At 32.0% G+C, this 25,191-nt stretch overlaps 1 protein-coding gene across 3 annotated transcripts; it reads right to left on the bottom strand.

The window, feature by feature from the left end:
- Positions 1 to 25,076, bottom strand: FGFR1OP2 (FGFR1 oncogene partner 2). Of its 3 annotated transcripts, XM_011363083.2 has the most exons (7): positions 24,809 to 25,076; positions 12,457 to 12,605; positions 10,071 to 10,188; positions 8,727 to 8,869; positions 6,026 to 6,139; positions 3,404 to 3,517; positions 1 to 2,032 (listed from the first exon to the last, which is right to left on the bottom strand). In XM_011363083.2, exons 2-7 carry the CDS (start codon positions 12,589 to 12,591, stop codon positions 1,895 to 1,897), a joined length of 762 nt encoding a protein of 253 aa, XP_011361385.1. In that variant the 5' UTR covers positions 12,592 to 12,605; positions 24,809 to 25,076; the 3' UTR covers positions 1 to 1,894. The 3 variants fall into 3 exon arrangements, with proteins under 3 accessions (XP_011361385.1, XP_011361386.1, XP_023388137.1); XM_011363084.2 differs by lacking the exon at positions 6,026 to 6,139; XM_023532369.1 differs by lacking the exon at positions 1 to 2,032 and having other exon boundaries at positions 5,996 to 6,139.
- Between the last annotated feature and the right edge of the window lie 115 nt (positions 25,077 to 25,191).

Here is a 25,191-nt window from a genome sequence, read left to right as displayed (position 1 = left end):
CCAATTTTATCACTCATTTTTATTGATAAAGTAGGCTCCTTTGCACTACATACTTTCAGACATAAATTTAAGGTTCTGCTTAAAAGTATGGGATGAAAAACTGTTGCTATATAATAAAGTAAATGTCTTTAAACACCAAGATCTTAAAATTATATCCAAGTAGGAAGACTATGAATAAATTAACTTATTTACAAAAATAATTATTTACCAAGTAATGTTTTATAATAGAGCTGCCTCAGTTAACTACCTCAGACTTAATCTCAACTGTATAGCTTATTTTCTTTAATTCTAACTTGGGATAAAAACTATATGAATGAATGTGCCATCAAATTAAGGGATACTTTCTGAAAAAAAAAAAAAAACAATAGAAAAGTTAAAAAATAAAAACTGCCATTTATTTATAAGATATTAAGGCCTCTGAATGAGAAAAAAAATTAACATAATGTTTGGGCCAATAGCCCTGTTCTATTTAATCAGCCCTATAAACCCCACTTACCCCAAACTTAAGATAGAAAAATTCTGAAAAGTAGTTCTGAATTTTACCAATACACAAAATTATACACAAAAATTTCCTTGTACATATTCAACAAATTATATATTCAAAAGTAAATTTTCTGTTGTGCTAATTTTAATCTGTATTTAATATAAATGAGTATATTTAATCATATGTGACACTCTTCTTTTAATCCTTCTATACTATAATCACAAAATAAGAAAAAATTAGATTTCAATTGATATTAAAGCACATTTCTATTTCTGGTGGCTTTAAAAAATTTACATACTGGATTTACATATTTTATAAAAAAATAAAACAAATACTTCTAACTCCATAGGCTTTTTTTATCCTGCTTTTGACTGAGAGGTTATAAGAAAAACCTTACAGGTTATGAGGACCAGATAGTGCTTAAGAATAGATCTAGAAAATTTTTTTGAAATTTTAATTTACTTTTTGTATCCCTTAAGAGTATGAGGGTCCTATGAGGCAGAGAATTTCCCAATTTATTTTGAAATAACCATACCTAGCTTGCTATATCAAACATTTCTACTGTTAGCTAAAGGATCTATATAATATCCTTAAAGATCAACCAGAGAAGAGAAAAATCTCATCTTCATTATTGATTTAGAACCAAAACTTATTTTTTCAAAGGAGTAGTTTAACCTACTAAATATGTCTCTTATAAGATCTTCTTTCTCAGAAAGTAGTATTCTTTCTCTTTCATTCCTGAAATGATATTTCATATATTTAGCAAGTTATAGACAATTGTTAGCTGAGTAGTAATTATGGTAAATCAGCTAAACTTACCTCTTTTTTTTTATGGTGCTTATAAAACATTTCTACAGCCTTTCAAACTGAATCTTCTTTGACAAAAATTTAAATTAATGGGAAGGCAGATAGGCAATCATTAAAGCTGAAGTCTCCTGGTACATAAGTTGTTTGCTAACTTTGACATCAAACAGGGAGGATAAAATTTAGTATGATGATCTTCCATTCACCAAACTGTGGCAAAATCTATATTTTAAAATTGAGATAATTTTATGAATTCCCAAACATTTATTGGGAATCACATTTATCCAAGTATCATCCAGAAAGGCAACAATACTACTGAAAGCTCTTAATATGTTCAGCAGTCACTGTGAAAATCTTCAATTTGTTCACCAATTAACAAAGGCTTAGTTTTTACCTTTCGATTACATTTTGGAACAAAGTCGTTAACCATGAACTATGCATTTTGGTTCCTATCTCTTAAAAATATCATTGCCAGTGCCCTGTATATGTTACAAAAAAATGGGGGAGGGAGTAGCTTTAGATTGATCTTTCTGTTAATTCATTCACTTTAGCAGTTCAGTCCCAGCAATGGGTTTGGAGCCTTGTAAAGAAGCTCACAGAAGCTCTTCAGTTCTTCCTCAGACTCAGGTCACTATTGGTCACTAATGCTGACAAAGATGTACTTTCTGACACATCGTCTTTTCTAAGGTTCAAAAATGATTCTCGAGTTATTTGAAGGATCTCTCTCAAGCCTTTGTTTTCTTGCTATAAAAAGGCAAACAAAAACAAAGATGCAGTCATCAAAGTAGGGACAAGAGTACAAACATACCTTAAGAAAAACCAAACATATGACAAAAACAAAGCAAGTTCTATAACCAGCAGAAATGGACTAAGTAATATATACAGTTGAAGTTTACAACTTGAATCCAGGAAACACTTTTTTAAAGAGGTAGGAATTGTGTTCAATTGTGGTCTTCCACCACTGCAAACCTTATTCTAAATTCACAGTATAGATGAAGAAAATAACATCTAGATTTATATTTTTATAAACTCAGAAAGTTTATGAATAATACCCTGGGACTAGAACTTCTTAGTTCTTTAGTACTTTTATTATTTAGTGTGGAATGCAGGACAAGCCATCTGGTTTGCTTCCCTCACTGGAATTTGACAGCAGCAGGGCTGGCTGAGTAGATGGTGATATTTTTCAAGAAGGAAAGTAAGTGAACAAATCTAGCACTGGTAAACAACTTTGCCTTTTTCTTCCCCCTAGATTAGTTACTGTAAGAAATTTGCAGACATTTAAAAATAACTTTCGTAATTTATTCTCTACTACTTTGTTTTTGGTCTTACTTTCTAAGTTTCAATGGTATAAAAAACAGGGATTAGCAAACTACGGCCTGGCTTGAGGTTTGTTATTGTAAATTAAATTTTACTGGAACATAGTTAAATCTACTTTTTTGTGTGTATGTCTTCTTTTGCATTACAATGGCAGAGTTGAGTAGCTGCAACAGAGACTACCTGGTTTGCAAAGCCTAGAAGATTTACTATCTAGCCCTTTAAAAATTTGCTTACTTCTGTTATAAAGAATGAAAGAACTCTGTACACTTAGAGAAACAATTTTTGGCCCTCTATAACTAATTTCTCCACCATGATTTCAAAATGAAGCTTTTAAAGCATAAAGGTCTATTCTACTGATTTGGATTATTATTCTTCTTGTGTGTTCACTACCACAAAATAAAGGATGGATGAGACAAAGATTTATATTCCTCAGAAAAATACTAGTGCTCAAAGAATATTATTTGTGGATTAAAAAAATTTTCCCTGCATTATTGTGATCTCTAATAGAATGAAGAAATTTTAAACATTACTAAATTGAAGAAGTATTTCACCTAAAAACAGAAGCAACATAGGATCAAATTTTCTCAAATACTGGTATAATTTACTGCTGATCCTGGACTCTGGCATTAGTATATAAATGGTCTTGTGTTATATAACCATATAACCAGTATCCAGATCAAGAAAAAGAACATTACCAGTATCCCGAAAAGTGCACATGCACACGTGCGCATGCACACACTTTAAAACAGGGTATAAATCTTTGGGCAATTTTCACCTAATTTGCAATTTTATACTTACTTCAAGTTGAAATATTCTTTCCTGTTCCTTGCAACCCTGTTGCTCATCAATTTCAATGGCTTTCTTCATTACTGCTGCCATTTCAGTTATCTGGTCAACATGAGCTTGTAATTCCTGAAAAAAAGAGATGGGAGTTGCAAATCAGTGAAATACTTTTTTTTTTTTTAAATTTTTGGATTGTCTCCTTTTTATAAAACCTGCATTGACACTTAATATGAATGTAATATTCTTACACTGTATTTAACATGACTGAAATATATCAAACAGATATTTACAAGAAAGCTGACTGACCATGAATGTGCTTTTGAAAGCAAATTTCTGTTAGGACTAGAATTAGAGAAAAGCAGCAAAGTGTTACTAAACCCACTAGCAGGAAGAGTAGTCATATTTCATATTCCTCTCACCACAAATAATCAGCAACTTTTTCTTTTTTGTATCTACATATACTATTGATCAAAGTAATGGGAAATATAAAAATTGTTGACATATTCAATCTCTTTTCCCCTCAAATTTAGAAATCTTTTTTGTATTTACCACACCTAAAAATTGATCTCAATTCAATCTAGGACATTTTCTGTCTTATAATCCTCTTTGAGAGCAGGAACTGTACCTTGTTTATATTTCTCTATTAGTGTTCAGTACAAAATAGATAGTAAATATTGAGTAAAATGAACAGTTCTGCTTTTAAGAATTAAAATATTAAATGATCTTCTTTGCAAACTGTTCAAATATAATTTCGGTATAAAATAGATATCCATTTTTTTTTTTTTTGCTTAACAAGTAATATAAATTTCTTCCAATCTCATTCTTTTTTTTTTTTTTTTTTTGGAATACCAACAGTGTGCCAGACATTGTGCTAGGCAATAGGAATATGAATCCTGTTAAGACATGTTCCCTGATTTCAAGGAGCTTACAGTAAAGTGAAAGAGACAGACAAAAGGTTTAAAATCAACAGAAACTTGAGAATAATTATTTTTTACTTTGCTTATAAAGACCATCATTCACTGGCAATCAAGGGTTATTTTATTATAGTAAGGACAAAAATTAAATGTAAGTTAATAACTCCGCAAATAAATATTGTCTCTTAAATAGCTGTATTCCCTATTTGTAAAAAGGATTTGAATGAGACACCAAAAAACCTATAAAACTAGTTAACTGTTAGAAATAAAGATGGAGAACAAAGGAATATCTTTAGCAAACACAAACTTAGCATCTTTCTAACCAATAAAAATGCAGGATCTTATATTATTTAATGAGGAAATTTATATAATGCTAGTATACAGGAAGAAGGCAAAATAAAGGACTAATTGACACTGTTGAATATGGTGCTATTTAAATTTATATTAATTAAAATCAAATACATTTAAAAACATTAAGAATTCAGTTCCTCAGTTGCACTAATGATACTTCAAGTACTCAATAGCCACATGTGGCTGGTAGCTTCCATATTGAACAGCACAGATTTAAAAAAATTTCCACCATTTCAGAAAGTTCTATTGGACAGCCTCGGATTAGATTATGGTAGCAAGAATGTTATCAAGACAAACATCTGTCATATTCAGCAATAGTTAATGACTAAATCCCTCCCAATATAAAGGGAGTATAATGTTTAAAAGTAAGTAAAGTACAGATTAAGTGCAGCAGCAAACTGAATAAGGGTATTGAGTAAAAATTTTGAATTACAACAGTTTTCTCAGTTTACAATTTGGTATCCTAGGGCACTGACCTAGGTTAAAAGACTACACAGGAAGCAAATAATTTTTTGCTTTTAAAATAGAAGAAAACAAGATACTACTAATTTTTTGAGTTCACAGTGTGTTCTAATAAAATCATCATGAGGAAAAAAACCCACAATTCTTCAAACAAAACAGTATTTTTATAGGCCCAGTACATGGACAGTTCACTTATTACAATATTACTTTGGGGGAAGTATCACAGATCTTTACTGGGCATAAGAGGCCAAGTTCTGTGCTTTCAAAACTGTCTTAAAGGTACGAAGGGTTAGCAACATAATCCTTGAACTGTGTTAAAATGCTTTTCATTTGTAACTTTTGTTTTAGGTTTATTTCAACTTTGCTCAATAAAGACCTGCCACAAGTTAGGGGGGAAAAAAAGACAGCTATGAAACAATAGAATGTACTATTATACTAAATCATAACACCTGAACAAATTTAATTTTATTGTAAACTCACAAACTATCAAAAATCTGAATTAAAATAGTTCACTTAACAGTGTGATTGAACAAAATTAGTATGAAATCAGATTAAAAGTACTGCCCAGAAAACATCTTTGATGTCCAGAAAGAGGATAACTGTTTAAAGCTTACTAAAATTTTGCAGCAACAGCTGAAAAGAGCCACAAAATGAAAAGCTGGCCTGAATAACCTTTAAAGCCTGCCATTATCTAACAAGATGTGTGTGATACAATGCACAGAGAATTAATGACAGATTTAACATTTCTAAACAGAATATTTCTGCACGGGTATCGAAAGCACAGCATTTAAAAGAGTAATTTCATTTATTTGCTGATTTAATCTGGCGGAAAAATGCAATGTAAAGAAACTTTTTAAATGGACCCCCCTTCCATCCACACCCCAAAAGTTGACTGCTTTATTTAGTGTACATTCTGATTTGCTTCCAAGTGTCTCCTCTCCAGTCCATGTTGAGGTGCTTCAAGGATGCGTCGAGATGCATCAAGGAAGAATCCTTCGGAGTTGTTACGATGTACCATGTCAATCTGTAGTACAGAGTCATTATAATGTTAATACGGACATTATCCGTAATTTAAAAACTGAATGAGTGTTAGTTCATGCGTGTTAGCCAACTGGTTGAAATGTTTGCTTTTTTAAGATTTCCAAAAAGGCATCTGTTCAAAAATAATGTAAAATGAGTACTTTCATGAAAATTAGTACTTCTTAAACTTTTTTTTAAATGTGTTCAAAAATTTTCAGATTATTGAAAATTCTTTATTACAGTAGTTTCTTATTTCTTAGTAGGGTCTCTTATTCCAAAATGTTATTATGTATGACTCTGTTTGTCACTCCTAAATGTGTCATAAAATTATTTTTGTGTTTAGGCATAACAGAGCACTAGTACCTAAACACGTCCTTGAATCTCATATTTCTGTGCCTTTATCATATAAGTTTCTCTGTTCACCTACTTCTGTTTGTTGACATGATTTCCCAATAATTAATTCAAAGCTGGATTTAGATGGATTTCTTCCTTTGCTTGGCATCTTCTCAAATTCTCTTTATCCTCTAATCTTGTTTCCTCTAGTATTCCAGTAATAATTCACATCTCTATTTTAGGATTCATCACATCCTACCTTATATCAATACTTATATTTTTATCTGTATCTCCCATTACACTGTAAGCTCCTATGATAGAGTAATAAAACTTATTCATTCATTCATCTTATTATTAATAATAACTAAGCCAGTATAAATGTTAATAAATGTTTGTTTAACTGAGTCAAAGTGTCTCCTTTTTGGGAAAAATCAAAATCACAAACATTAATATGTATTAGTTAGAATTAATAACAAGTAACTGAATAGTCATTTTATGGAAGGCAAGGATCAGCACTTACAATGATGAAATTCAATTTACAGAATGAAAAAAGATGGTTTATAGCTACCTTAAGAAATGCTTAACTTTGCTAATTAATAAAACAGCTGTGGTGAGTGGTAAGATCTAATGTGTTTTAGAAAATGTTGGCTTCTGTCATAGCTACTTCCAGATGGAACTAACAAGCTGCAGTATCTTATTCTAAGCAGTTTTTTGTCATACTAGTCTTCTCTTTAGATCTTAAAAAATTAATTTCTTAGGTTTTTAAACATAAGAACATTTGGAATTCTCAAGATTTATTTTTACCAATAATTTTAGTCAATTCATTTTTGTAACCTTTAAAAATACCAAAAGTTATACATTTATTTTCATTTATTTATTTGTTTGTTTGTTTATTTTAGGCAAAGCAACCCTTGGTTGATCTCACAGATTGCAAGGACCTTGTCAGCTTACAATCCCTTATTTTTTATTTTTTATGCCTACAGTACCTGGTCTTCCTAGGTGGTTTCCCATCCAAGTACTAATCAGGCATGACCTTGTTAGCTTCGAGATCAGACGGGATCAGGCTAGTTCAGGGTGGCATGGCCATAGACCCAAAAGTTATACATTTAAATTTAAATGTTTTTATAATAATCTCATTTAATAATAGGCACATTTTATATTAAAAAAAATTTCACTTAAACATCCAAGCTTTTCCTTTTGGTTAGGAGATGAATAGCATAATTAGCTAATATTAAACTCATTTATTAATTAATTATTTTACTATTTGACACAAGAGGTATCTGTTACTAACTTCCCAAATATGTAGTTATCACATAAAGATTAAGTAGGTATTTAATTTTAATAGAATTAATCTTAATTTTAAAATACCTACAATCATCAACATGGAAGAAATATTTTAAAGAATCTACAATGTGTTTCAGTAATTGAGAAAGATAAAAATGTCTTATTACAATCAATATTTCTTAAAAAATATTAGTTATAACTAATAATAAGCTCACCAGCCTAGTAATCATAATCTATTCTAATATTTTTATTTCACATCAGCAGTTAAAATTCAGTTTAAAACAAAAGGTAAATAGTAAATAATTGTCTTTGTAGAAGTTGTTAGCAAACACCGGGACATACACAAAGGCAACAAACACAGGGATGACAAGAAGTAAGATGGCAGGAAAAACATTAATTTCTAACCAGTTCAGCTCTGTCTCTAAAAATGATGCTCCCGATAATATGACATGAGGGGAGGGGAGTAAATTTTTAATATATTGGTTCGCTTCCTCTCTCTGACCCTATAGTTTTTCCATTATAATCAGGTTTATTTTATAGCCTGAACGAAATAGCCTCATTTCAAAAATAGTTTTAAGAAAAACAAATCTACCTTTGGCTGCTTTCAGATTTTTAAAAAGTTCTTAGCATTTCAGTTTTTGTTTGTGCAAGAGATAGCAATAAAGAAATCTATTAGGATATTTCTTAAAAGTACATAACCTTATAAAAATAATTTTGAATTGAATACTTACCTTTATTTTCCAAATAAAGGTTTTTTTTAATATATATTAAAGCTGCTAGGAAAAATGGGATTTAGAAGAGTAAATCAAACAAAATGATACATAACAAGAAATGAAAAACATAAGAAAAAGTAGCAAATGTCAAAAAGATGAAGTATTCAACATCATGATAGAGACCAGTGATTTAAAAAAAATGTGAACTCAAGTTAACTGTCTTTCTTTTTCATTTCAAATTATATTTATAGAATAAATTACCTTGGAGTGCTGCTCTTTCAACTTCATTATTATACCTGGATCATCTTTTTTGCTAGCCATTAGCAATCTGAACATTTGCTCACGATATTTGCTCATTATAAGTTCTAAGGCAGACTGATGTTCTTCCAGGGATGTACGTAATTCTATCAAGGATAACAGTGTATTTTATTCAAACATTCTCTTCCATATTTATCTTACATTCTATTACATTTATCAAAAAAACAACTTATAAAGAGGATATTTTAAAAAGAAAACATGATGTATAGAAATCTATCTATATAGAAATAAAGCATACCAAATGAAGTCCTTTGTTAGTTTTTTAAATGATCACTTTAAATTCAGTTTTTGAGAATTATTTCAACAAATATTTACTGAACAATTACATATCAGATGATGATCTATATTAGGAATACCAAAAGGCCATAGAGCTCAGAGTCTAGTGGAGAAAACAAATATATAAATAATTATAATACGACATGGTTAGAGTGGAGCTCTACTCAAATATATATGAGAAGTCTGTGGGGAGAAACTGGTGAAAGCTTCACAGTAGTATTGAGATGAACTTGCACTTTTTAAGGTGAAAAATATAGGAAAGGGTATTCTAAGCAGGGAGGTGTGAAAGTGGATGATATGTTCAGAAACTAGTTCGGGATGGCAAGACCAAGGGTTTCATGGAGAAGAGAGGTATGGGAAGAAGACAAAAAAGAAGGCTGGAATTGACTTTTGAGGCCATTGGATAAAGAAATAAGTATACAATAAGTCCTCACTTAACATTACTGATTGCAACTTTAAGCAAATTGATGTTTAACAAAATTGATTTTACCATAGGCTAACTGACATAAATAAGAGTTAAGTTCCTATGGTATCTCATCAACATTATAATGAAACAAAATGTTGTTAACTGAGGACCAGATATACAATGAAGGTTCTTAAACAAAAGAATAATATGATCAGATATGTTTTTGAAAAATTAATGTGATGCCTGTGTTGAAAATGGATTGCAGGGGAAAAAGAAAATAGAGTCAGAGAAACCAATTAGAACAGTTCAAGCAAGAGACTATGAACACCTAAGCTGGAGACCAAAGCAGTGGTACAAACTAATATTTATAATGAGAATCTAAGATGACTACAAGCAAAGTAGACATTCAAATGTAGGGCGGGATAAAGAACAATAAATATGATTTAGACATATGAACTAGAAATGAGATTAATGTCAAAAAGTAAATTTAGTTTACTGTTTTCCCATTTTTGAAAATATTAAAATATTAATTGATCCCAACTTGATAGTATAATTGCAGATTAAAGTTCTCTTGATTTGCTATACATAGTGATACTATATCTTGCCTTTGTTCTCTTGCTGCAGTTCTCTGATTTGTCTGTTTTCTTGCTGTATTCCCATAACTAATGTGGACCGTGGCCGATGTCTCGCAACTTCATTAAGTTCTTGAATTTCTTCCTGATACTAATGAAAATATTAAAAAAAAAAAAAAAACACACACACATGTGGGAAGAAAATACTTGAAAATATCTGAGACATATATCTGATAAGGAGATAGTATCCAGAATATATAAAGAACTCTCACAACTTGATGATAATAAGAAAAATAATTCGATTAAAAGGTGAGCAAATTAAATAATAAGTTCTGGAGATCTAATATAAAGTATGAATAACAATACTGTATTGTGTACCTGAAAATTGCTAAGACAGTGGATCTTAAATGTTCTCATCACACACACCCGAAAGGTAATTATGTGAGGTGAAGGAGGTATTATTGCAGTAATACTTCGTTATATATAAGTGTATGAAATTATATTGTATACCTTGAACTTATACAATGTTATATGTCAATTATATCTCAGTAAAGCTGAGAAAAAAATTGAAAAGGAATTTGAAGAGACATTGCTCTAAAGAAGATATACAAATGGCCAGTAAGAACATGAAAAGATGTTTAACATCATTAGTCATTAGTGAAATGCAATTCAGCAAGAGATATACTTCATAACTGCTAGGATGACTTTAATAAAAAAGACAAATAATAACAAGTGTTGAAAAGAATGTGTAGAAACTATAACCCTCATATATTGTTGATGGAATGTAAAACGATGTAGCCACTCTGAAAAATTCTGGAAGATTGTCAAAATGTTAAACAGAGCTATTATATGATCCATTCATTCCACTCTCAGGAATATACCTAAGATAACTGAAAATATGTCCACATAGAAACCTGTATATAAGTATTCATACCAGTATTATTTATAATAGCTAAAACACAGAATCAATCCAAATGTCCAACTGATAAATGGATACACAGAATGTAATGTGTCCTTACAATGGAATATTATTAGGCAATAAAAAGGAATGAAGTACTGATACATGCTATAATATGGATGAACATTTAAAATATGTTAAGAAATCAGTCACTAAAAGCCACAGACTGTATGATTCCGTACATATGAAATGTCCAAAATACACAAATCCATAGATATAGAAAGATTATTGGTTGCCAGGAGCTTGGAGAAGGGAGGCACTGGCTTTTGCGGTGATAAGAATATTCTGGAATTAGTGAATATGCTTGCACAACCTGTGAATATACTAAAATCCAATGAACTATGCCCTTCGAAGAGGTAAATTTTATAGTATGTGAATTATATGTCAATAACATATGCAAAAGAAATGCAAAATTATTGTTTCTTTTAATTTTTAATAAGTAGGAATATAACTTTAAAATTGCACTCCTTTATTTTCAAGACATTTTGATGAGCCACTTAGTAACATATTCATTATAATATTCCTGGTTCTAAATTTGGTCAAACTTCTTTTTTTACAACTAAATACCAGATATATGTCTACTGGAACGCATGAGGCAAGCTGGACAGTTAGGGAGGTTTGTAATCTGTTTAGGGACGCAGAGTTACAAAATAAAATAAGTAAATTTGCCATTATTACCAGTAGCTTTGATAAAAGTGGTATCTCGGGGTTCCTTCCTTCTACAAAATAGAAGAGTTTCATGCGAGTAGGCTATAAATATGCATTCCCCCCCCACACACACTGATTTCCATTATAATACCAGAGATTCTATAATTCTGTTAGAGTTGAAAATTTTTATAAGAGGGCTTAAAATGGTAGCTAAACTCCCATGGTCCACTGGAAAGTTCTTATATACACAGTTAAGGATAACAAGAACTGAAGCTCTTTTCATTTCTTCTTTAATTGGCAGCATTAAATAAAAAATAAGGTAGCAAGTACAAATGCAATAACTATATTAAGTTATAGAATACGTATTGTCCTGCATCACTAACATTTTTTGTTATTGTTAAAAAACAGCACATGAGTACTTTTATAAAGAAAAATAGAAACATTTCTACATTATAAAATATGAGACAGAATATGTGTCCATGTTAGTAAAAGATATTATCTGGTCTTTGTCAAAAGTATCTAGACATAATAATTTCATATATTTTCTTAATTCAAATGTACATCTCTGTAAGAAAAAAGTGATTAAGTCTACAGGTTTTAGAATATATATATATACATACACATGTCACCTGAAGTTGACAAAACTATATTCTAGTCTAAAGTAAAACTGAAATACTAGTCAAGCTACTTTTAAATTTTAGAGAGCATTAAAAAAATAACAATTAGGCAGAAGTTTATAATTCAAGCAATATGTAAATGTCAATAACTGCTTTTTTAAAAAATGGAATCAACAAGAAAGAAAAAAAATCAAACCTGCTTCATTGCTTCTACTCGCTTGTTGAGAGCTGTGGTTTGCTCAATCAGAGATTCTGCTGCATCGTCATGATCTCGCAATCTTTCAACAAGAGCTTTGGCATCAGCAAGTGCCTTCTCAATTGTGCAACTCATTTCTAAAGGAATACCTACAATTAAAATTAAAATCAAGACTTAAAACAAAGCCAGTATATCATCTTATTTGTTTCATGTTAACACAGACATGCTTCTGAAGCTACATTCGTTACAGGATTGTTGTCTGGGAAGAGAAAGCATCTAAGAATGCCTGGGATTTTGCTTCTGTTAGGATGGCACAAGCTTGAAAGTGAATTTATAATGTTCTAAAAAATTAGAACATATATAAACAATTTGCAGACATAATCAGAATGTATTTAAAATACCTTGAATTTATGGTGAGAAAAGTACACATCTAATGAGTACATTTTATATTGTATAAACACTGTGCTCTTCATGAGGGCACTATCTTTTCATCTGTGGAAAACGTCACTTTATTAATCTCTATTCTGTAGTTAATGAGTGTCTTTCTCTAACTATAAGAAGATCCTCAGCCTTTGCCTGATCAGGCAATCTGAGATGATGTTCACAAACACATACTATCAACCAACCAAAGTGGCTTCTATGCGTCATGCTATATCAAAGTATCAACCTTCTTCTGGAGGAACTTCTGCCACTTATATGAAGTTGCAGTATAATCCTAACTCTTGCACTTTCCTTAGCAAATGGCAAAAAAAAAAAAAAAGTTTTGACTTCGAACAACACTGGCTATCATAGGAAACTGTTTTTTTAAATTCCCACCTCTTACTCTCCTCCCCTTTGGCAACCATCAACTTGATCTCTGTATTTATGGGTCTGTTTCTGTTTTCATTTGTTTCATTTTTTTTAGACTCCACATTAGATCTATGGTATTTCTTTCTCTGACTTATTTCATTTAGAAAAATACCCTCTACATCCATCTATCTTGTCACAAATGGCAAGATATCACTTTTTTTTATTGCTGAATAATATTTCATTGAATATAAATACCACTTCTTTATCCATTCATTTATTGATAGACATCTAAGTTGCTTCCGTATCTTGGCTATTTCTAGTAAAGCTGCAATGAACATATGGGTGAGTATCTTTTCAAATTAATGTTTTTGTTTTCTTTGGATAAATACCCAGAAGGAGAATTGCTGGGTTGTACAGCAGCTCTATTTTTAATTTTTGAGGAACCTCCATACTGTTTTCCATAGTGGCTGCACTAAGTTACAATCCCAACAGTGTATGAGAGTTCCCTTTCTCCGCATCCTCACCAGCACTTATTTGTTGGTTTTTTAATGATAGTCATTCTGACAGGTGTGAAGTGTTATCTTGTTTTAATTTGCATTTCCTTGATTAGTGATGTTGAGCATCTTTTCATACATCTGTTGGCCATCTGTATGTCTTCTTTGGAGAAATATCTATCCAAGATTTCATATTTTATTTAAGTAGATTTTTTGGGGTGTTAAGTTGTATGAGTTTCTTATATATTTTGAATATTAACCCCTACCGGATATATCATTTGTGAATATCTTCTTCCATTCATCAGGTTGTCTTTTTGTTTTGTTGATGGTATCCTTTGCTGTACAAAACCTTTTCAGTTTGATACAGTCCCATTTGTTTATTTTGTTGTTGTTGTTGCCCTTGCCTGAGGAGACATATCCAGAAAGACATTGCTAAGAGCAATGCTGAAGAGTTTACTGCCTATGTTTTATTCTAGGAGTTTTATGGTTTCAGGTCTTAATATTTAAGTCTTTCACCGTTTTGAGTTTATTTTTGTATATGGTGGTCCAACTTCATTATTTTGCATGTGTCTGTCCAGTTTTCCCAACACTACTTATTGAATAGGTTGACTTTCCCCATTATATATTCTTGCCTCCTTTGTCATAGATTAAATGAACATATAGGTCTGGGTTTATTTACGGGCTTTCTATTCTGTTCCTTTGATATATGTGTCTGTTTTTATGTGAGTATCGTCTTGTTTTGATAACCATAGCACTGTAATATAGCTTGATATCAGGGAGTGTGAAACCTTCCACTTTGTTATTTTTCAAGATTTTGGGGGGCTATTTGGGGTTTTCTGTGGTTCCATATAAATTTTAGGATTTGTCGTTCTATTAGAAACTTTTGATGTTAAAATCAATAACTAATATGTTTAAGAGGAGCTCAAAAAATTAGAAGACAAAACATGAAATAGTCAATAGTTAGCTTCTTCAATTGGTATGCTGAGATCTTGAGTTAATAGAACTTAAGTACGAGGAATCTCTAACAACCCCAAGTCCCAATCTGTAAATGGTATTATTGGGGCCACTATCAGAAGAATACTCCTTTATGCTCTGTTACGCAACATCTACAAATTTAAAATAGGATCTCCTTCCAAATAAAATACGCTAAGGTGCCTACATAGAATCAGTTGATAGGTGATTTGACATAATACCTATACTGTGTGAAATTCAGTAAGTTGCCAAAAAGAAAAACAAAAACAAACAAACTATGCTCCCAGAATCTCCTGGGCAAAAGAATCCATAGGCATAGACTAATTGGAACAGAGCCCTGAATCTAGATGGAGTCATTCTAGATCATCCTAAATCTTTCCTTTTGAAATATGAAGAGGTTATGCTGTGTTGTGGGGATATTAATTCAGCAATATGGCAGTAAGGACCCACTGCCTATTAAATCCTATGCCATAATTCAGTAGCTAAGGCTTAGTATCCTTGCCTCAGAACAATCACAGGCCTCAACTAAATTAGTCAAAGCATCTTCAGAGCTTGCACTAGGTCTTTAAGCCTAATGTCACCATATGTAGCAAATCCCTATTGTTAAAGGAAATCCTAAAATTTCTACTAGTTGAATAATTATGAAATATTGTTATTTTTTCCTTTTCATATTACCAGCCAGTGGTGTAACAGTCTTATCACAATGACTATACCTGTTGAAGGAAAATTTCATGACTATGTTTCCATAAATCAAGAAGTGTCCAAAACCAAAACAAAACTTTTGAATTCTCTATACCAAATCTTGATTTTACTGTTTGTCAATGGCTTAAAAATTTTTTTTGGTCATTGGCCCCTTTAATTGGTTAAGAGCACAAAATGTAACAGGCAGGTCTGTTTAAAACAAATTTAAAAGCTCTGTTCTTCCCCAATTCTCCCCTAGTCAGATATATATACATCCATAAAAACGTTATGTGAAGATGTCATACGCAAGAAATTTAACAGGTTTTTATTAAACACAAAAAGTGACAATGCCAGGCTTGATATACATAGGTACTTCAGTCACTGTGGTAAAATTCAATTTCTTACCAGAAGCCAAACTGATCAAATGACTTAACTGTGGCCCTGCAAGACAGAGTGTCTAAAATAAAAGAGTAAATTTATATACTGATACCTAGATTGTTTTTGGAATAATTCATATCTTTGAAATTCTGCAAAGAAAAAAAGTTCCTCGGATATGCCTTAAGAATAACAAATACATTAACTACTTGATGGCTTGATGCTACCTAAAATAATAAAAGTAGAGATACTATACAAGCTAGAATAATATACTATAGATACTACGTAACAATATTAAAGTACTCTATAAACAGTCTGCTTTGGCTAAATGTCCTTATGCAAGGGACTCATATAAACAACAAAATCATAACAAATTAATGGAGAAGTTCAAAGATTCTACCAAAGACACACAAAATCTGGCCTGATAAATTCCAAAAAGAAACATAATGATCAAGTTGTAAAAACCATGAGATAAGAGCCGCCACTATCAGAACGGCTACCTGATAACACCAGATAAAATTTCAAATGGCAACTGGAAACTAAAGAAACATTTCGTATAATAGGAAAAAAAAAACTAGCCACAATATTAAATAGAAAATTTCTTGGATAGCAAATGATGTGACCCAGTGCATGCCTTACTTATAAATAAACTAATCTGGAAAAACTGTAAGGGTGAAACAAGCACTAAAACCATTCCTAAAGGATTTTCCGAACATCTCCCAGTGGATTTTATAGGGTTACCTCTCTCCATTGTTTAGGAATTTGTAACATTCCTGAATGTACTAGTAGTAGACTAGTATGTTTGTGTTATGGATAGGTTTAAAAAGTCCCCTGTTGAAAAGCCATAATATTTATAATGGTTAAAATACTATTATAGTTTGTGTGTCCTAACAAGGACATTCTAATTTGTCAATCAAGTAATATGGAAACATATTTAACTAGAACAGTTATTTATGAATTTAAATTATGGTACATTTTGCCTCCTTCTAAGGAATCTTCCTGTTTTCATCATTCCCAGTACTCAGCAACTCCCAAAAGGATAAATCCAAGAAGGTCCAAGTTCAGACATATTGTAAGAAAAATCTTAAAAGGCCAGTAGAGAGTGGAACACTTAAAGTGCTAAAAGAACAGAACTGTTAGCCCTGAATTCTAATCTGAAATAAGAATCATTCTCAGATGAAGAAGAAAAGAATTCATTTCTAGTAGATCTGTTCTAAAAGAAATTCTTCAGAGAGAAGCAAAATATCAAAAGGAAACTTAGAGTATTTGCAATAAAGAGTAACAGAAATCAAATATCCAGGAAAATATAATAAACTATTTTTTGTCAGTGCCTTAAAGTATCTGATGTTTGAAAACAAGGACTATAACTTTTGTCTGAACTATAAGACAGGTGGAATTTTCCATTTACGTAGATGTAATATGTAATATAACTATAGCTGTAACATAATAGACCCATATATTGAGAAAGTTTCAACATTTAACTTGAAATGATAAAATGTCAATTGCAAGTAGGCTGTGAAAAAGTTATATACATACATAGTAATTCCTTGAGAAACACCTAGAAAAGTTATATAGAGATAATGGTTTAAACCACAATAGATGAATTAAAAAATTAAAAATGCTCAATAATCCAAAAGGCGGCAAAAAAGAGAAACAAAGGAACAAAATACTGAAGGAACAAGCAGAAAACAAATGATAAGACAATGCATCTTAATTTAAAAATATTAATAATTACACTAGATATAAATGTTCTAAACACACGAATTAAAAGATAAATTAAAAGATTTAATTTAAAAAAGAACAGATTACCAGGATGAATTAAAACAACAGAACCCAACTATAAGCTGTCTATAGGAAACTCACTTCAAACATGATATAGGTAGGTTAAAGAATGGAAAAAGATACACTATATAAATGCCAATCAAAACGAAGCTGGAGTGTTAATAAGCACATGAAAAGATGCTCAACGTGATTAGCTATCAGGAAAATGCAAATCAAAACCACAATGAGACACTTCACAGCTACTGTGATGGCTATAAAAAAGGACAGAAGATAGTGCTGGCTAGGATATAGAGAATTTGGAACTTTCATAAACTACTGGATGGAAAATGCAGACACTTTGGAAAAGAATCTGGCAGTTCTTCAAAAGGTTAAACATATGACCCAGCAATTCCACTCCTAGGTACACACCAAAAATGTAAACATGTCCATGTCAAAAACTGTACATGAATGTTCATAGGAACATTATTCATAATAGTCAAAAAGAACTAACCCAAATGTCTATCAACTGATAAATAAATGTGATATATCCATAAAGTGGAATATTTTTAGCAAAAAAAAAAAAAATGATGTATTAGTACATGCTGCAACATGAATGAAAATTGAAAAAAATATGCTAAGTGAAAGAAGCCAGTCACAAAAAAACCATACATTTTATGATTCCATTTATAGGATGTCCAGAAGAGGAAAATCCATAGAGACAGAAAGTAAATTAGTGGTTATCTAGCATGGTAGGAAGATGGGAAGGTTGGGGTAAGTAGCGGAGAATGGCGAGTGATCGTTAATGGACACAGGATTTCTTTCTGGACTGATGAAAATATTCTAAAATTGATTGTGGTAATGGGTTGCACAATTCTGTAAATATAAAAAACCTCATCAAATTGTATGCTTTAACTGGCTACTCACTCGTTTAAACGGTATGTGAATTACAGCTCAATGAAGGTGTATGATGTGTGAATTATATCTCAATAAAGGTGTTATTAAAAAAAAAAGAAGAGCTGAAGTGGTTATATTAATATGTAGATGAAGTAGACTTTAGAGAAAAAAAAATTACCAGGGACAAAGAGTACGTTACATAATGATAAAAGGGTCAATTCACCAAGAAGACATAAGAATACTACATGTGTATATACCTAACTAGAGAGCTTCTAAATACATAGAACAAAAATTGAAAGAACCAAAAGGGTAAGTAGACATATCACTTACTTCTGAAAACTTCTGCACTTTTCTTAGTAAATGATAGAACTTGTACACATAATATCAGCAAGAATACAGATGAAATAAACAGACACAATCAACTAAATAAACAGAAGAAATAAACAGACACAATCAACTAAATGGGCTGAATTGATATTTATAAAAAGCTACAATCAACAACAGCAGAATACACATTAAGTGCACATGGGACCTTCACTAGGATAGATCATATCATGGATCACAAAAAAATCTTAAGAAATTTAAAAGAATTGCAATCATACAAATTATGTTCTCTGACCATAATGGAATTAAGAAAATCTCCAAACATCATTTATAAATAATACACAAGTCAAAAAAAAAGTATTTTTGAAAATTAGAGAATATTTTGATCTAAACAGACACAAAACACAAGATATCAAAATTTTGGCATGCATGTAAAACAGTACTTTGAAAGAAATCTATAGCATTAACTTATTAGAAAATGAGAAAGATCTCAAATCAATTATCTAAGCCTCAACCTTATGAAATCTGAAAAAGTAGAGTAAAATAAAGTAAATAGAAAGGAGGAAATAATCAAAAAGCAGAAATCAATGAATTGAATACAGGAAAGCAACAGAGAAAGACTAATGAAACCAAAAGGTAGTTCTTTGAAAAAAAAACAAGTAAAGTAGGTCAACCTCCAGCAAAACTGATCAAGAAAAAAGAAACAGAGAAGCTACAAATCACTGTCAGGAATGAAAGAAGCCGTATCACTGCAGACTCCTAATTCATTAAAAGTGTAAGTGAATACAATAAATTCCATACACATGAATTGGATACTTTAGATGAAATAGACTAATTCCTTCAAAACCACAAATCAAATAAAGTTGCACAAGAGTAAAGAGATAATGATAGTTCTATAACTATTAGGCATAATTATAGTTGTAATGATTAAAGTCCTATATAAACTATTCTATATACTATAACTATTAAAGAAATTGAATTTGTAGTTAAAAATATGCAAAAAAATCTCAATTTGGTTTCAATGGCAAATTTTACCAAACATATAAAGAAGAAATAATAACAATCTTACACAACTTGAGAAAATAGTCTTTTTAACAGATAGTGTTGGAAGACAGGACATCTACATGCCAAAAATTAACTGACATAATTGTTACATTTTATACAAAAATTTGCTCAAAATGGACCACAGATCTAAATGTAAAATGAAAAGCAGAGAAAATCTTTGTGACTTGGGGTTAGGCAAAGATTTTTTAGACATGATACCAAAAGTTTGATTCATAAAAGAAAATTTTAATAAGCCGGCTTTCCTTAAAATTAGCAACTTGAAAAGCACTGTTAAGAGAGTCAAAAAACGAACTGTAGACTGGGAAAAATATTTGCAAATATCTGACAAAGGACTTTTTATCTAGAAGACATATATAACTCTCTAAACTAAAAAAAAAAAAAATGATCCATTTTTTCAAATGAGCAAAAGATTTTAACACTGAACCAAAAAGATATATGGATGACAAGCATATGAAAATATGTTCATCATCATTGGCTATTAAAGAAATGTAATTGAAACCATGATGAAATCCACTATAGCCCTATTAAAATGGCTAAAATGACAAACCGAGTGCTGACAAGGATGCAGAGCAAATGGAACTCTCATACAATGCTGGTGAGAATGCAAAATGATCTGGGTATTTTGGAAAATGGTTTGGCAATTTCTTACAAAGTTAAATATACAGCTACCATGTAACTCAGCAATACCACTTCTGGATATGTTCTGCAGAGAAATGAGTGGATAAATGAATTGCAGTACATATAATCCATACAATGGAATGAGTCAGCAATATAAAACAAACTACTGATATAGGCAACAACTTAGATGAATCTCAAAGGCATTATGCTGAGAGAAGATAGTCTCAAAAGGTTACATACTGTTTTCATTGACCTGCACTACCAAAAGGATAAAACTATAATGATGGATAAGAAATCAGTGGCTGTCAGGAGTTAGGGGTGGGAAGAGAGTGTGGCACAAGGGAGTATTCTGGGATGATGGATAGTTCTACACCCTGATTGCAGTGGTGATTACATGATCCTGTATACATGTTAAAATGAGAACTGTAATCTAAAATAAGACTATATGTTAATTTTAAAATTTAAAAAAACAATACCACTCCATCCCCAAGGTTTTGCCTTTGTCTTTAATGCATCTGGTGTTCATTTGCATGTATGGTATAAGGAAGGCATCTAGTTTTTTTTATTATGGGGCAACTAGTTGCCCCAGTCTCATTTATTGGATAGTACATTCTTCCCCAACTGAGTTTTTTTAATTGAAATACACTTGACATATAACATTATGTAATTTTAAGGTGTACAACATGTTGATTTGATACATTTATATATTGTAATAAGATTGCCATCTTAGTGATAATTAGCAACTCTATCATGTCACACAATTATATTTTTTGTGGTTGGAATAATCCCATGGAATATTAATGACAAACCTGTTTGTTTTCAATAAATGTTATGGGTACATTTCTGAGCTCCCTAGTCTATCTGGGTCTATTTATCTATCAATATATCAGTACCATGCTGCCTCAACTGTTAATAGTTGTAAAATAAACTTACTGATACGGCGAGTCATCTTTTTCTTCTTCAAAATTGCTTTACCTATTTTTAGCCTTCTTTCCAACCTAATTCAATCCAATAGACCTCTATAGCACTGTAGAATAAAATTAAACTGCTAGGTAATAATTTTAATTAATTTGAATTTTTGGTAGCTTTCTGAACCTTAGAACAACTACCTTATATTGTCTTTTGGTCAACATGACAAGCGTTATTCCCATTTTATCAATGAGAAAATAGAGATTCCAAATGAAAGGAGCTGAATGGCAAGGAAGGAGCCAAGCCAGATAAAAAGAATTTCTGATTCCCAATCTAGTGCTCTACTCAGGAGCCAAGGTGGAACCTCAGGGCCCTGTTTGCTTTTACCTATGTTAAAATTATCTTGGAAAAAAATAAAATAAAATAAAATTATCTTGGTTTCCCTCACTGGAAAAACAGCAAATTTCCCTGACCCTACCCCATTAATGAGACTTCCAAGATAGTATAAAAATTGCATTTCAAGCCAGAAAGAGAAAATAAATGGGAGTATAAATGAAAATGAATAAAAACAATAAAATTTCAAATATTTTCCCTTATAACTAATAAAAAACCAGCATCCATTTTAACTGGCATTATAGTATAAGACCAATAAATGTTTACTAACATGCTTTTTGAAATTACAATTAATAACCATTTAAAATAACATTCACTAGATTGCATAATGAAATACTACTATAAAAATAAACTATATAAACTACTATAAAAAAACAAATTTAAAATTTATTTTGTAACTATAAAAATATAGCTATTCAGAGAAATAAATTATAAACATCAGGTAATTCAAAGCATAATTTTATTAGCACTTCAGAAAAACAGTGACACAGCGTTTCTAAGAATCTGCATGTTCATTTCCTGTATGTAAAACCACAGAAAAGTTCAAAATATTTTATAATGTGCATTTACTTTGCCACCTTTTATGAAAAATATTCTGCTTTCCTTCTTTTTTGGTTGGTAAGTGGAGTGGGAGGAAGGTTGTTTTCCAAACTCTCTCACAAGCTTTAAATTTTAAAAAAGAGATTCCCATAAAAAAAAAGAAATATTCTCATTTTATCTATTTTTATAGTGCTTATCTTACTAGTCATAGTGTACTTGCTTACATTATCTTCTATAGGTAGGCTCAAATTACAGGTGAAATTTTTCTAAAGCAGGGTTTTTCCTTTTGCATTAGTTACATTAGTTACTCGCCCACTTTACCACCCAAAGGCATTCATAGTCAGACTCCTGGCACACGGTTCAGAACATTCTGCTGCTGATAAAAGAGAAAACACCACCCACCCATGACAGCAACTGACAGTTGTTTAGTTTTAAATTTGGCTAAGAAAATTTTAAAGAAATTCAAGCCACTCTTCCTTCTCTTTTATGCACAAATCCAACCATTCTATAGCTGGATCTACAGAAATATTGTGGCTACTGATATGCCACTGAAGTGACTTCAAATGTCAACAATCTAGTTTAGTTAAAAATTTTTATTGGATTGTTCAGGTAGGTACTTCTAATGTTAATAAGTAGATAACATTAACAGACACATATGTAAACAGAAAAATAAAATGGCATAGTATGGCTTTCTTATAAACTTATATAAGACATATCTATGGAGATCAAGAAAGAATGCATGCAAACTACATATAAAAATAAGCATCTTGAGACATATCACTGCATTTGAAAGCACAGAACATTTTTCAGGCCCTGCAAATGATGGAATGAACACGTTTCAAGTATATGAAGCAGCTTTATGATGCAGATGAGTTTTTAAAGTTGGAAGGAACAGAATCTGAAAGGACACAGAAATTTTTTCTAAATTACATACATTACCTTAGAATTGTAGCTAAATATACATTGCATATACATAGATGTTCAAACAAATATGACAATTCAAATCTAAATCAATTATTTCTAACCTATGGGCCAAGGAGTCACTGGAAGAGTTGTATAGATGTACATACATCAAGGATGGCCTACAGTCTAAAACATTTCTCTTACACATATATTCCATTATTTTCCAAATAGACACATACTAGTATGATAAAATACAAAATCATTTAAAAGCATTTTTTTTTCACCATTATGCATAATTTCAATCAACAAATACTAACACTATAATTACTGTGTGTTAAGAGGTACAGGGTTTTTCATATTCGAAACAGGTCAGTGTCCACTTAATACAGGTTCCTTCTGCCTGTAAAAAATTCTGTGCTCTTAAGGGCACTCAGAACTTCTATGGTGAATCTTTAGAATTATTACATTATATTTATACACATATATGTAAATGTCTGCTATGTGCCAAACATTGGACAAGCTTTTGTTACAAAGATGAATAAGACATCATTCCAGACTCAAGCTTAAACTAGCACAAGACAGATACATGAACAAATATTATAACCTAAACCTGATAAATACTGCAGAACTGTTTCAAGTGCTTTGAGAGCACAGTGGTTTTACCAACGTCAACTGGGGGAGTTTCAGGTGACAATGATCTACGAATCGGGTTTTGACAGGTGGTAAAAAAATAAATAAATAAAAAAGGAAGAGTAAGCACTCTGGACAGATGGCACAGCACATACAAAGGCACAGAGCTGTGAAAGTGCACGACATGTTTGGAGAAACAGCCTGATATGGTTGGGTAATAAGGTATTTATTTGGAGAAGCAAGATGAGACTAACAAGGTAAAATGGATTGGGACAGATAGGAAAAGGTCATGAATGATAATGGTTAACCATGAGAAGATAATTCTGTCAGCAATACAGTTATCGAAATGTTTAAGGAAAGGAGTGATAATAAACAGATGTGTATTTCAGAATGATAACTGTATAGGAAGGATAATGGTGGGAAAACTTAGTTGAAGGAGGGCAAATGTAAGAATTCTGGCGAAAGAATAAATAATATACTGCTGTGCGAGTGGAAATGCAGAATCAAAGACGAAGGTTTCTAGTCTGGACAGCAGAATGTACACTGATACCATTATCAAAAATGGGATACAGAAGAAAAGCAAGAAGAAAACATAGAAAAGAGTAATATTCTCTGAAGGGCAGTTTCAAGAAAAAGGGAATAGTTATCCATGTTATGTGCTGTAAAGAGGTAAACTGAGACCCGAAAAGGGCCCCTCTTCCCTCCCCTCAATGTTGAGCTCACAGGTGGGTTAGGCAGGAAGAAAACAGATAGGGAAGGTGTGTCCACAGAATTAGGGGCAAGGCTTTTCCTTAAACTTTCCGCACCTCAGTCCCGGAAAGACGAGCTCAGAGCAGAGGCCGGGGAGGGAAAGTACCACTCCCAGGAGCCGGCAACCAGCAGGGGAAAACGACCAGGATCGGGCGGCCAGTAGTTCAACTGGTGCAAAGCACTAGAGCGGCCCAGGGGAAGGAAGCTTCCGGCTCCCTACGTCTGTTCTCGACCCTTGGGTTTATTCCACTTACTCTGGTTTCAATCCCTCGCAGCCGTCAGCTGTGGCGACTAGGGCTCAAAGCCTCTGCCAACAGGGGACCTATTCACCCAAGGGAAGAGACTCCTCTCGCCTGTTCAGTTTCTTCAGCAAGCGGACGCAGAACCGGATAGCGACAGTCGGGGAACGGCTAGAGGATAAGCGGGGCTCATACCCATCACTAGCTCGGGGTAAACCTCCGCCAACCGCCTCCGGCAAGGGCTGCCACAGTACCACAAACTCGCGAGATTTCCTTCCTTGCGTCACTGTTGTGGGGCAGGGCGAGAGATTTATTGCAGCTTCTCGCTGACATGCGCGTGAGGTGAGGGCGTGTCCATCGTAAGTCCCTCCCCATTAATCTACTCATAGGTTTTTGCT

This window comes from Pteropus vampyrus, unplaced genomic scaffold (assembly GCF_000151845.1).
Source record: "Pteropus vampyrus isolate Shadow unplaced genomic scaffold, Pvam_2.0 Scaffold82, whole genome shotgun sequence".
In the NCBI taxonomy this organism is placed as follows: domain Eukaryota; kingdom Metazoa; phylum Chordata; class Mammalia; order Chiroptera; family Pteropodidae; genus Pteropus; species Pteropus vampyrus.
The sequence above is the reverse complement of the archived record's forward strand: the minus strand, read 5'-3'. Positions and strand labels throughout refer to the sequence as shown.

Coding starts and splice junctions, on each gene's coding strand:
- FGFR1OP2 (XM_011363083.2), bottom strand. CDS start 12,591: ATGAGTTGCACAATTGAGAAGGCACTTGCTGATGCCAAAGCTCTTGTT. Junction 6,140..8,726: donor TGAAAGAGCAGCACTCCAAG/GTAATTTATTCT, acceptor TCTGTACTACAG/ATTGACATGGTACATCGTAA. Junction 2,033..3,403: donor AAAGAATATTTCAACTTGAA/GTAAGTATAAAA, acceptor GCCTTTTTATAG/CAAGAAAACAAAGGCTTGAG.